The sequence below is a fragment of the Theobroma umbraticum genome, unplaced genomic scaffold, assembly GCF_002168275.2.
Source record: "Theobroma umbraticum cultivar Fairchild unplaced genomic scaffold, ASM216827v3 scaffold_12.0, whole genome shotgun sequence".
NCBI classification, from domain to species: Eukaryota; Viridiplantae; Streptophyta; class Magnoliopsida; order Malvales; family Malvaceae; genus Theobroma; species Theobroma umbraticum.
In genome coordinates, this window is record NW_018397272.1 from 1646051 (window position 1) to 1657924 (window position 11874).

The 11874-nt window shown below is 33.8% G+C and overlaps 1 protein-coding gene across 1 annotated transcript; it reads right to left on the reverse strand.

The window, feature by feature from the left end:
* Positions 1 to 2313: 2313 nt before the first annotated feature.
* LOC110426645 (homeobox-leucine zipper protein ATHB-20-like) lies at positions 2314 to 4575 on the reverse strand. The gene is made up of 3 exons (XM_021441916.1): positions 4248 to 4575; positions 3755 to 4131; positions 2314 to 3033 (listed from the first exon to the last, which is right to left on the reverse strand). Exons 1-3 carry the CDS (start codon positions 4375 to 4377, stop codon positions 2689 to 2691), a joined length of 852 nt encoding a protein of 283 aa, XP_021297591.1. The 5' UTR covers positions 4378 to 4575; the 3' UTR covers positions 2314 to 2688.
* Between the last annotated feature and the right edge of the window lie 7299 nt (positions 4576 to 11874).

Here is an 11874-nt window from a genome sequence, read left to right on the forward strand (position 1 = left end):
AATGTAAAAGATTCGAAGGATGGTAGAGAAAACAAGCGACAGCTTCTTAAATATTTCTTGTCCTTCTGCTGCTTAAATCTTATTTTCATTGATAATGTTAAAACCAAACATACCTGAAAGGGAGTGTCCTTTTCTTGGGTATGACAACAGGCAAAATAACAGTACTTGCAGCTCAAGCTAATTAGTCTATAGAGTTTTTTAAAGCTATGAGAGTTGACCTATCTCATAATCATGTGCCCTTGATATTTGTAATCATAATCTGAAACATGGCAAGAATTTTGGTTATTTGGATCTGAGGGGATTGATTATTCTGAGAAACAATGTCATATCAGGTCAATGTCACCATTCTTTGGGACCTTGTTTGGAAGAGAAAATATATCATTCAATCACCCTCTAATAAACACAAAATTAGACTCAAGTAGAAAAGGTTTGGCTCCTGGCTTCTGGTCTGCGATGTCCTTTGGGAAATCTAGGCTACTAAAGTTGCGATCAAACAATTACAAGACAATTAAACAACCCAATGTGCTACGGTTACACTGAACTCGTTAAACAGCTGGCAGATGTCATACCATTGTGATGTACAAACGTTATTGGCAGTTATACACTTTTCATGTAACCATCGGGTTGTTCTTACATAGCAAACTTTCTTCAAAGATGCATATAGGAATCAAAATCTGTTACCCAAATTTGGTGAAGCAAGCCTTCATTTCCACATAAGGAATATGTACACTTCACAGTCCATATCGAAGGGCCACAAGACATTCAAACTGCGACATAAGCTATAGAGTCGTCCTCTTGATGTATTTTAATATATAAAGAAATTTTCTTAATTGTCCAATGGCTTTGGGCATCAAATTTTTATAAATTTTAAATTTTATAATAATAATATAATTAATTGTATTAATAATATATAAATTAATATAATTAATAAAATATCTATCTATTCTCTTAGGTTTAATAAATATCTATTTTATTTTTCTTTCATATTCTTATTAATTCTTAACTATTTGGCTCATTTTTTATGTAAAAGTCAAGATAATAAATAAAATAATATATTTTCTAACTTCTCTTGTTATGTACTTAATAAATTTAAATTTTTTATCACTCCCCAATTCCTACCATACTATTAATTCTCAATTATTTTACTATTTCCAATCAACTAACGTTAATATGTATTTAGTTATCTCTAACAGTTCTTTTTGTCAACTGTTTTTTCTATTTTCAATCAAGTAATGTATTAATTGTGTCCAATAGCTATTTTTTATATATATAATCAATTTTTTTTTCAATTTATAATATCCAGTTTCGAATTCTTCTTTCCTCATTTGCTCTTTTTTCTTTTTAACTTCAATTTTTCTTCAAAAAATACGCAAGAAGTCTATTATACTATTATTTTCATAAACCTGTAAGTTTCATTTACTATTTACAATAAGCATTCAACAAGCAAGCACTATTATTCTAATCTTTACAAACTTTTTTACTTTAATTTAAAGTTTATATCATATTATCATATTATTTCTATCTTATATGATAGTTGATTTATTGAATTAGAAATTTAGCTAAAGATTTTAATAATTTTTTTTAATTTCAATAAGAAAAGATTTTATTTAAATATTTAGCTTTAGACTTTTAAAGTTATTGAGTCATCTTTGTGGTTATGCTTCAGGTACTGTAATTAGTATTTAGTTGAACCATATTTTTCCTAGCATCGGCATTTTAATATTCTCAATTATGTCTGTTTCTTCTAAGTGCTTTAAGTATGTTAGATCCTGATATCAGTTAAAGATAATCATGAAGATTCTGTGAACCAAGTTATCCATAATTAAGCACAAATGATGAACAATTTTCTGATCTTAGAAGTTAGAGCCATGAAAGAGACAGAGGAAGAGGCTCTGTTGCTTTGTTGAATGATAGGGAAGTGGTGACAGGAGGTCACATGGATATCCTACAGAAGGGGGTGCACAGTTAGATACTTTCCCTTGTCAGATGAAAATATACAAGCGTCCCCTTCAAAAACCAAAGCAATGTCCATTTCCTAACCCTCTATTTGTTTTCTTTCTTCCCATCTCCTTGGCTTCTTTCCTCTTGGAATGTGTGCTCAGAATCTTCCTCTTCTTTTTCTGGCCTGTCTTGATGTTTTCATTAACTCCCAACGAGATTTTGGTCACACCCTTTAATCTCATCACTGATTTATGAAGTCAGCCGATTTGCTTCTCATTAGTGGAACTTTCTTCAAAGCACTTCCATGCAATTTTTAAATGTTGATCGTAGCAAACCCATATGATTCCCAAGCACCAACAACAATTAAAAAAATGAAAAAAAAAATGCGAGGAGAGAATCCTTTTTTTATTTCATGGCCCATGCTACATGCCAGAGCTGGAAAACCACTCAGTGGCACATGTACCTTAACTAATTTTTTTTTCCTCTACTATGATCCAACCTAGCAAATATATCACAATTCACTAAAGTGTGGGAAGAAAAATGTATTATTCAGAGCCAACCAACCCTCCACATAGATTTTCTGCCCAAATGATGTAGAAGCAAATATGTCCAATTCTATGCACCAATCTACAGCCAAAGCAAGAATTTGAAGTTGACAGGAAAATTCCTAATTTTCTTCTTAACTTGCTAAGGCAAAGCTGAAGTACATAACAACAGTGTGGTACTTGTTGGAGAATTGGTCTTAATTCAATGGAAATTTTGCTGCTCAGCCCATGGCCAGAAACCTTGCTGCTCCTCCACTCCATTGAACATATGGCAGAAGCTCTCTTCTTGAACCACCTGATCAAGTTTAAGGCATTGGAGGTCTGGCCTTGATGAGCCTTGGAGAAGTTGAGTCATGCTTGCAGGCCTGACGGATGAAGGGAAGAGGTGTTTACTGCTCAACTGTGAAGACACGGGACTCGTTATAACTGTTGTTCTTGAGATATCTAAGTTCACATCACAGCTGTTATCGCTTCCATTGCTCCAAGAACCCTCATTTTCTTTCTTGATGCTGATTTCCTTTGAATCTTTGCTTTTCAAAGCCAACAACTATAGCAATATTGAAACCAAAAAATAAATGTGAAGATTTGAGTAATGCCAAAGAATTACACCCAATTCCATGTGCCTTCAATGGAGAAGATAAATCTTGTATCTAATTTATTAAGGGAAAAAAAAAACAATTGCAACTATGTGTACTCGAGCGCCTACCAGGATTCAATGAACTTATATTCCTAAGAGATGCTTCTGACACTGACACTTCATATTTGTGATCAACTAATCTAGCAGAATCATTAAAATAAGGAACACGATGACTTTGATGAACATTGTTAATGTTGGATCAAGAACTCAACCAATAGAAACTAAGGTGTGCTGTCAGGATTAACATGACACAGAAACTCTTAGCCAGAAAAAATACTACCGCTATAAATCTGATGTAAGAGGTTAAATGTTCAGAAATCTGATCTCCCTTATGAAGAGGAAAGCCTTATTTCACCCTTCTTAACTTCAGTAGCTAAAAAGCTCATAAATGGGAGAAAAATTCCATTTTTTTTTCTTAGCCAACTCCTGTTCTACAGACTTAATCCAAATCATCAGCTCAAGAATATTGAAAGGAAAAAGGCTCAGTTACTAGTTTAAAACTGAAGAATCCTCAGATCAAATGCTCTTCCAAATTTCTTGAGCCTCATCCAAAACCTAATATGAGTAACAGTGTTAAAATCCTTAGACCTACAACTAAAAATTGACTCATTGATGAATAGTAGAGAATTACCTCCGCGCTAAGTTTCTTGTTCTGAGCTTGAAGGGCATCATTTTCAGCCTTGAGTGCATCAAACTGTTTCTTCAAGGCCTCATAATCTTTCTCCAATTGCTTGGTTTTCCACCTTGCCCTCCTGTTCTGAAACCATATAGCTATCTGCCTTGGCTGCAGCCCCAAAGCTTTAGCCAGCTGTATTTTCCTCTCAGGTTCAAGCTTGTTACCCAACTCAAAACTCTTCTCCAGTGCCTTGACTTGTTCCAAGTTCAGCCTCTTCTTCTTCTCCCCAATATGCGATCCATCATCAGATAACTCATCATCTCCATGTACTTCCTCGGACTTGTCAACACCTGAGAAAGATACTGATCTCTTCATCATAAAGGGTGCACCACCTAGAACCAACAAAAACACGTAAGACCAGCAATCAACTGCCATACACAAACAGATACACACACATCAATAAAAATAGAAAAGAGAGAGACAGAGAGCAGCAAATAGAGAGAGAGACCATGGAAGAGTTGAGGAGGGCAGGAAGGGAGGGAACTGAGGGAGGTAGGGGAAGGGAGATGGTCATTGTCTTCGTGGGATTGGAACAGGAAAGCATGAGGAGGGAAGGCCATGTCAATGCTAAAAATCATTCATGCACTTGGATTCTGGGGGTGGACAAATTTAAGGGGCCTAATAAGAGGGAGAGTGGGGGTGTGGATTGTGGATTCTGGAATATGGACTGGCTCTCATAAGACTATCATGGTTGACAGGTTATAGGAAGAGGACATGGGGTGATGGGGTTCAGAGACTGAAAGACAGCGATTTTTAGGTTGAGAGAGAGACATGCACAGAGTGAACGAGAGGTGTGAATTGTGTAATATATCACAGATGGGAGCATTCGTGGACCCATACCCTCTGGTATGGGCTCTCTTTCTCTCTCCCGCGATAAACACTTACACATGGTTTATCTCACACTAAAATCTCATTTCCCAGGAAATTAAACACTAGTTTTAAACCTAGTCATTCAAAACATTTGCCTCATAGTTTAAAGACATGTAAAACCTTGTCATGTTGAGGGTCAACCCAATGAGTAATTTACACAGAAAGACATCATATTTTCTCAAGTCTTAATTTCCAACCTTGATCAACACAAGAATCAATTCAAAAACTTTGGATTCGATCTATAGCTGTTGCTCTCAAATATATAACATATATAAGTTGTATCAGTTGTCAGTGTATAGAAGGTGCAGTGTCACATTCCTTTGCAAGTAGCCAACAGAAAATTTTTATTTTCATTTTGAGAAGTATGAAATGAATTTTGTTCAGTGGCATATGGTAATTGGTTATTGGACAAAAAAACGTATGCAATGAGAAAACAATTTTGAGGTTCAAAATATAAAACTCATCAAATCAAAATAAAATTTATTATACAAGATTTCCTCAGTCTTCATCATTGACCCCACCAGAAAAGAAATGTTTGTAACAATCATCAATATCAATGCCAATTCAGGGGGTCGTGGTGAATGATCAATCATTCAAAGATTCTTCACTGGCCAGTAAGTCATCAATGTGAAATTTTGAAAAAGAAAGAAGAAAAAAAAGAAGTTTGAGAGTGGAAAATTTTGGATAAAGAACGAGAACAGAAGAAAAGAAAAAAAGGGCGTAGCATTATAAAAAAACCAGAGTCCTTGTTAAAAATTCTAAGTTGCCAATTAGTCGTTTCACAGGCCATGCCCCATTTGTGACGGGGAAACTTGGCAACATGAAAGTCCAGATTCCAAGGAGGAAAAATAATACACAATTTGCATTACATGTCTCACAGTCATTCATCTCCGGTGGAATGACTTGTTTAATCTTACTTTATAAATGCTGATGAGTCTGGCATTGGCTGCAGAATTTTGGTTAATTGACGGTATAAAATATAATCTACTGAGGATATATAGATTCAGCCTGTAATAAAATATATAATCACCTTAATTTTGGATTAATCCCAAACCAAGTAAATTCAGGTGATTATTCAGGCTGAGTTTAAATGTTGGAAGGGCAAACAGTTGACTTAGGACAAAACTTGGACTAATTAATATGTCTCTATTTTCTAAAAATTATGTAATTATTATTGATAATACACAATTAAAGGTTTCTCATTGTTCCCAAAAGTGGGGAAATATAAAAAGAAAAACTATTCTCGTCACACTCAATTTTAGGGATATGATACTCTTTTACTTATCTTTAAATTAACTTGCAACAAATTTAGTTTAATTTCTGCTAACTTGAGATATAGTTCATCTGTTATTCTATATTGAGAAGGAATTGAAGAATGCTTTCATTCTTATGATTAATGAATAATTTTGTTATTAACTGGGAATATAAAGAGTCAATGACGATTTTCTTTTTAAAAACATGTGACAGATTGCCCCACACAAGGTTCCTCTTGCTCCATACCTAGCACATTCACCTCATGATCATTTGGGTATAGCCTCCAAAAATATGCTGTGTAAAGCCTAACTGACTTGAGAATTGGAAAAATGAGATTCCCCATTAATAAAAAAGAGAAGCATCTGCACGTTTCGGCACCCACCCCTTGCTTAACCCTGCCTCTTTAGCTTTGTCAAGAAGTACCAGATAGGGCCTCATAAAGGAAAAGGATAATATGTGTCATTTATCCATTGATGGAGAAATCATTTGTTGCCTTTCACTTTTCCCATTGTCAAACTGTTAAGTGTATCTAAGGCTTGTGGACAGACCCACCAAAGACATTAAGCCAAGGTGCTCACTTTTGTGTGGTAGATGGAAGGTGGATTTTTAGGGTGTGGATATTTCCTCTTTTTACCCTTTTGACATATTTTTTCCCTTCTTTTTTTCCTTTTTAAAAGGGTGGGTCTTACAATGTACTGCTTTAGTCTGGCCCACATGAAGCCCTTCACATGCTTTTATTGGAAGTTTAGGGGAACCCCTTTGGAATAGGGTGGATCCATGTTATTCCTTGTTGCCTCACCTCAATATTTATTAAAGAAGAAAACACTCTGAATCTTCTCCACGTGCCCTCCTGTTCCCATGTGCCCTGCTTCCTCTCTCTCTCTCTCTCATCGGTTTTCCTTAACCAAAATTTTTCTTTATAGCAAGTGGTTCAACCATATAGAACTTTTAATGCTAATGACTTGATGCCATGTACTACTACTTCTATAAACACATTACCAAAAACTCAATCCAATAGGAGACCAACCAACAATCGAAAAGTTCTTATAATTGAAGTTCCCTCCCCCCCTCCCTTGACCCAAAAGCAGAAACAAAAACATTAATAGCAAGTGATCCCAAGTTGAGTTTGAAATTTAATGTTTCATGCAACCTAAGTAGGGGGAGGAGTAGGGTTCACATGGACTTCAAATGTTTTTTCATTCTCACAGATACCAACTTTCAAGCACATTTATGAAACTTAGATGATTAAAAAGTTGCCAAGATATCAAGTGATGATCTTCATCGTTTCAAACAAATTAGTTAGTCTTTAGGACCTAGGAAGCATCTAGCTAGCTTGGGCTATATATATGTATATATATATATATATATATATATATATATATTGTTCCAATCATTGCCTGCTCTATGACTTTGTCCTGAATCATGGTGTTGCAATGTGTCATAAAATTTGTAGGCATATATTGCTTTGTGGCTATGGAGGAAGACAAATGGAAATGTATATTTAACAATAGAATATCTTTGGTGGAATGAACAAAAAGCACTTAAAAAAGTACACATCCATATATATGTTTCTAACTTTACTGGTTTGTGCATATTCATCTTTTATCTTTTGTTCGCACCAGAATAATTTGACAGTAATCATCTTTAAATTTCAAGTATGGACTCTCAGCAAAGGTGCCTCGGTTAGATTTGCTCATTTCTTGTCGTGTCTGATTAGTAATGAAGCTCAGTTCATGTCATAGCAACAAGTAGTAACGATTTTGCATGACTTGACAACTACAAAGAATTTGGAGCTCATGCCGATTACCAACATTGAATCCTAATTTCTTTTCCAGCTGAACAGTATTATTACTTATATACACATTGGTAATCAAGTTATAGTAAATAATGAAGACATTAAATTATAAAGCTCTCATATTTGTTTAAGTACCTTCTACCGTTCTCTTTTCACCGAGGGATGTGTGTTATTATAAAGGGCCGGGCCGGTGATCTATTCATTGGCAACGTACTGCGAAACATTTGGGCTCAAGAATATTGGCATGTCTAATATAACAAGCTTTGAGCATACTACTATATACATTGCATATAATGATTTTGAGGCCTTGATCAACTAAATGGGCCAGTCTCAGGAAATCTCTACCTCATCTCTGTTTCGAGTCTGCTTTAACTGCAACAATTGATTTTGAAGCTATCTCGCCAAGCCTGGCATGCCTACCCTATACAGATCAAGCCCAGATGGAATAATTTCCTCATACTTAAGAATTGACTTAACGAGTTAAGAAGCCCCTTTGAACCGTGTCTATTCACAGACAATCTCGAGTTTTTTTATTATATTTAATTAAATTTTTATTTTTAAAATTTATATTTATACAAGTTCTACATCCAAATATAAAATTAAATCGTGTCTAAATCTAATGTCAATTGATTTTTTTTTCACATTATATATGACATGATAATTTATGTGATTACATAAGAATTGGCATGATTACATAGTAACTAGTGTGGAGTAATTGGTCACATCATATATATGACATATAAACAAAAAATATCAGTTAATATTAAGTCTGACAATTGTTATTTGGGTATAAAAGAATGAGAGTTTTATAACATAAATAGACATAATTCAAAATTTTTTTATTGTATAAGCCTTAAAAACCCATGTTGGTTGTTTCAATTAAGAATCATACTATTATATAGCATCCCAGCATTAAATTCAATTATAGCCCTAATGCATGTTTTTACTCAAAAAGTTAAATTCGAATAAAAAATATTGTGTTTTATAAAACAAAGACTGGAAATTTAGGGTTAGAAGGAGGTGTTTTCAAGTTTGAGTTATCTGAGAATGGAAGGAAAGAGAAGTGGAAAAATCAAACTGACCCATTCCATCCACAGCACTCAGCATTCAGCATTCACAGCCGAAATGTGGAATTTGAGGAAGCACTACTCAATAAAAATAGAGTTAGTGGAAACCCATAAACTTCAATTAGAAGCAATCAGCAGACAGACATTCCATCCAAGAAGCCACTAACTCCCATCATATATTTTATGCTTTTTCCTTTTTTTGGGGTTTCATTTTGGTTTCAATGGCTTCTTATTAAGCGTAAAAAGTGGTCAAACTCATTTATTTTTATCATAGAAGGGTTAGGAAGCTGGAAATGCAACCTTTTTCTTTTCCTTCCTTGTTTAATGGAAGTGACATGCACGTCTGCTTGTACCCTAAATAGGGCAATGTACGGTTTACCTGGACTTTGAAGACTTTGCTATGTTCTTTGTGAAGATATCTATATTTTTCGAGATTCAATGTCAAACTTTAAAGGCCGAGCTATTTCTCCTCATGAACCTCACCTTAATTCCTATTCAACAGCATGGTGGTTTGGGAGTTGATACAAAAGTGTAGTCACAAATCTAAATTTTCAATCATGCTTCTACCTAATATCACGTTGCTATATACAAAATTATTATTTATAATCTTTATCATCATTTTTTTTAAATTAATTTATATAATTTGAATGGTTTTTTAAGTCAATGGGGTTTTTGATTCAATGGCGACAGTGTGGCACTGGTGGTTCATTTCATTGAACCAAATGTCCTTAATTATTCGCATTCTTTTTATTTTTTGTTTCTCTTAACTATAAAACTATAAAAGATTTATAAATAAATAAATGATGAAATCATATGAACTTAAAACACCCAATGTTGTATAATTTAAATTGTGCAACCATATTTCCATGCATTTTTTTTAACGTAAATATCATTTATTATATGATAAAGGAACAAGATTGATATGTAAATAAATGTGAACGATTTGAATCACAAAAATAAATACATATAAAATAAAATAAAATCATTTTTTAACTGTCCAGCTTTTTAAGAACAATCTCATTTTCATATCCCATTAATTGTTCTTTACAAAAATTTTACAATGTGTAAAGAGACTATAATTTAGAAATTTAATAATCGCAAGCTTTTCTTTGCCTTTTTTAAAAAGTTTAATTAGGAGTCTAGTTATCTTCAAATAAAAAAAAGGTCTAGCTCGCATCCCTAACAAAACAAAATTGCATACATTTGCCTTTATAAAGCTTATGGAAATGCCGTGCCTCCCCACGAAGGGGGCAGCCATAATTGAAGAGGTTCCAGCAATTTCTTTTATTGTACTTTTCTTTTTCATTTATTTTTTGTCCTTTTTGAACATGTGCCACCACGTGGACATGGCTAAGGCATTCATGCTCACGTAATAATTAGATTAACCAATCCCCATGCGTTGATACACGTGCAGTCCTAGCTGTTAAATTAATTTGTCATTTAAGTAAAGTTTTTCCAATTTTTAATTCAAAAATATTTAATTTGCCATTTCAGACACCCCATATTCACAATCCCATGGCCCCATCTCAATTTGTTTTCATTTTATTTTTATATTAATAATTTTATTAAGATATGTTAATTATTCAATGGTATTACAAAAATAAATCCTCGTAAGGTTAATGCACTTTCTTCCCGGAAAAAGTAATGGTATTAATTACTAAGTTAATTTTGAATAAAAAGACAAATAACCATTTGTTAATTATTTCTTTTTCTCTTTTCCTTTTTCTCTTATACTTAAGATAATTTTTTGACTACAAAAAGTATGAGATTTATTTAGTTGTGAAATTTTAATTCATTTTACAATCATCTTTAATTACTATTAAATTATATTTTAATTAAATTATATTCTAACTCAATTGCACATTAAATATTTTAAAATTTTCTTTAATTCAATTATATATTTAGACAACTTATAATTTTTGGGCCAAAAAAAATTAAGAATTTAGAGAGAGATAGAGAAAGAGACAGAGAGTGTGGGTGTGTGGGTGTGTGGGTAAGAGAGAGAAATGAGTGCTTTTGCCAGTAGGTAGGGAGGTGATGGAGCGACTACGGGTCAATGGCAACCAGGGTTTCAAGGCACTAGGATTCACAGTCACTTAGAGTTAACATAGTGGAAGAGGCCTATAGTTATGGTTTTGTGGATAATCTAAATGTTGGGGTTTCATGGGTGAATATTAAATAGGCTTTCGATCACTTTGGAGTGGTGGTGGACATGTTCATTTTGCATCAATTGAGGCAAAAAGTTATCAATTTTGCTTTCGTGTGGTATAGAGAAGTGCAAGAATTGCAATTGGCAATTTAGCATGGTAATGGCATGTTCTTCTCGCGTAAAAAGATTATTATAAAGAAAGCTTTTGTGGAAAATAGGGCTAAGGCCATTCCTTTTAGAGTTCATCCAATGGTTTTTCCCAGCATTCAGGGCACTTTCAAAGACATACTAATGGGTACAAGGGAAAGGAAAGGCATGCTGTGCAGAAAGAATGAAGAAAATGATAATGGGAGAAAAGGCAAGAAAGATGGCATAAAGGTTTTTATTCCTATACGATATTTGGATTCGTTGAATAAAAGTGAAATTGGAACCATTCATGAAATTTGCCATTTAAGTATCATGGAAAAAAGTCTTGCAAGTGAAGGTATTGAGGTCCATGATAGGCTGATTAGTGGACTTAGGGTACTTGTCACCTTCTGTGATAGTGGTGAGATGGAAACCCTACTTGAAGATTACTTTTGTTGGTCCCTAAATGAGTGTTAAAAAGGAAATGAATAGCACTTTTGGAATAACACAAAAATTCTTTTCAATTTAAGGGCTAATTGGGGGAATTTCATAATGAAAGTTTAAAGCTTGTTGGAGGAGTGATTTAAGAGTTAAGAATAAAAAAAATAAAAGAAAGTAGACAAAGCACAATGATTTATAGTGGTTCAGTCCCCTTCATCTATATCCATTACCTTGATCTCCCAATCAAGGACTTTCAAACTAATTCATTAAAATCAGTGAAATTCTCAAGCTTCCACTAAGCTTTTACAATGGCTTTTCGCAAGCTCAACCACAACTTTTACCAATAGTTTTTCCTGATATCAACCAACACCCA

Coding starts and splice junctions, on each gene's coding strand:
- LOC110426645 (XM_021441916.1), bottom strand. CDS start 4,377: ATGATTTTTAGCATTGACATGGCCTTCCCTCCTCATGCTTTCCTGTTC. Junction 4,132..4,247: donor CCCTCCTCAACTCTTCCATG/GTCTCTCTCTCT, acceptor TGTTGGTTCTAG/GTGGTGCACCCTTTATGATG. Junction 3,034..3,754: donor ACAAGAAACTTAGCGCGGAG/GTAATTCTCTAC, acceptor ATATTGCTATAG/TTGTTGGCTTTGAAAAGCAA.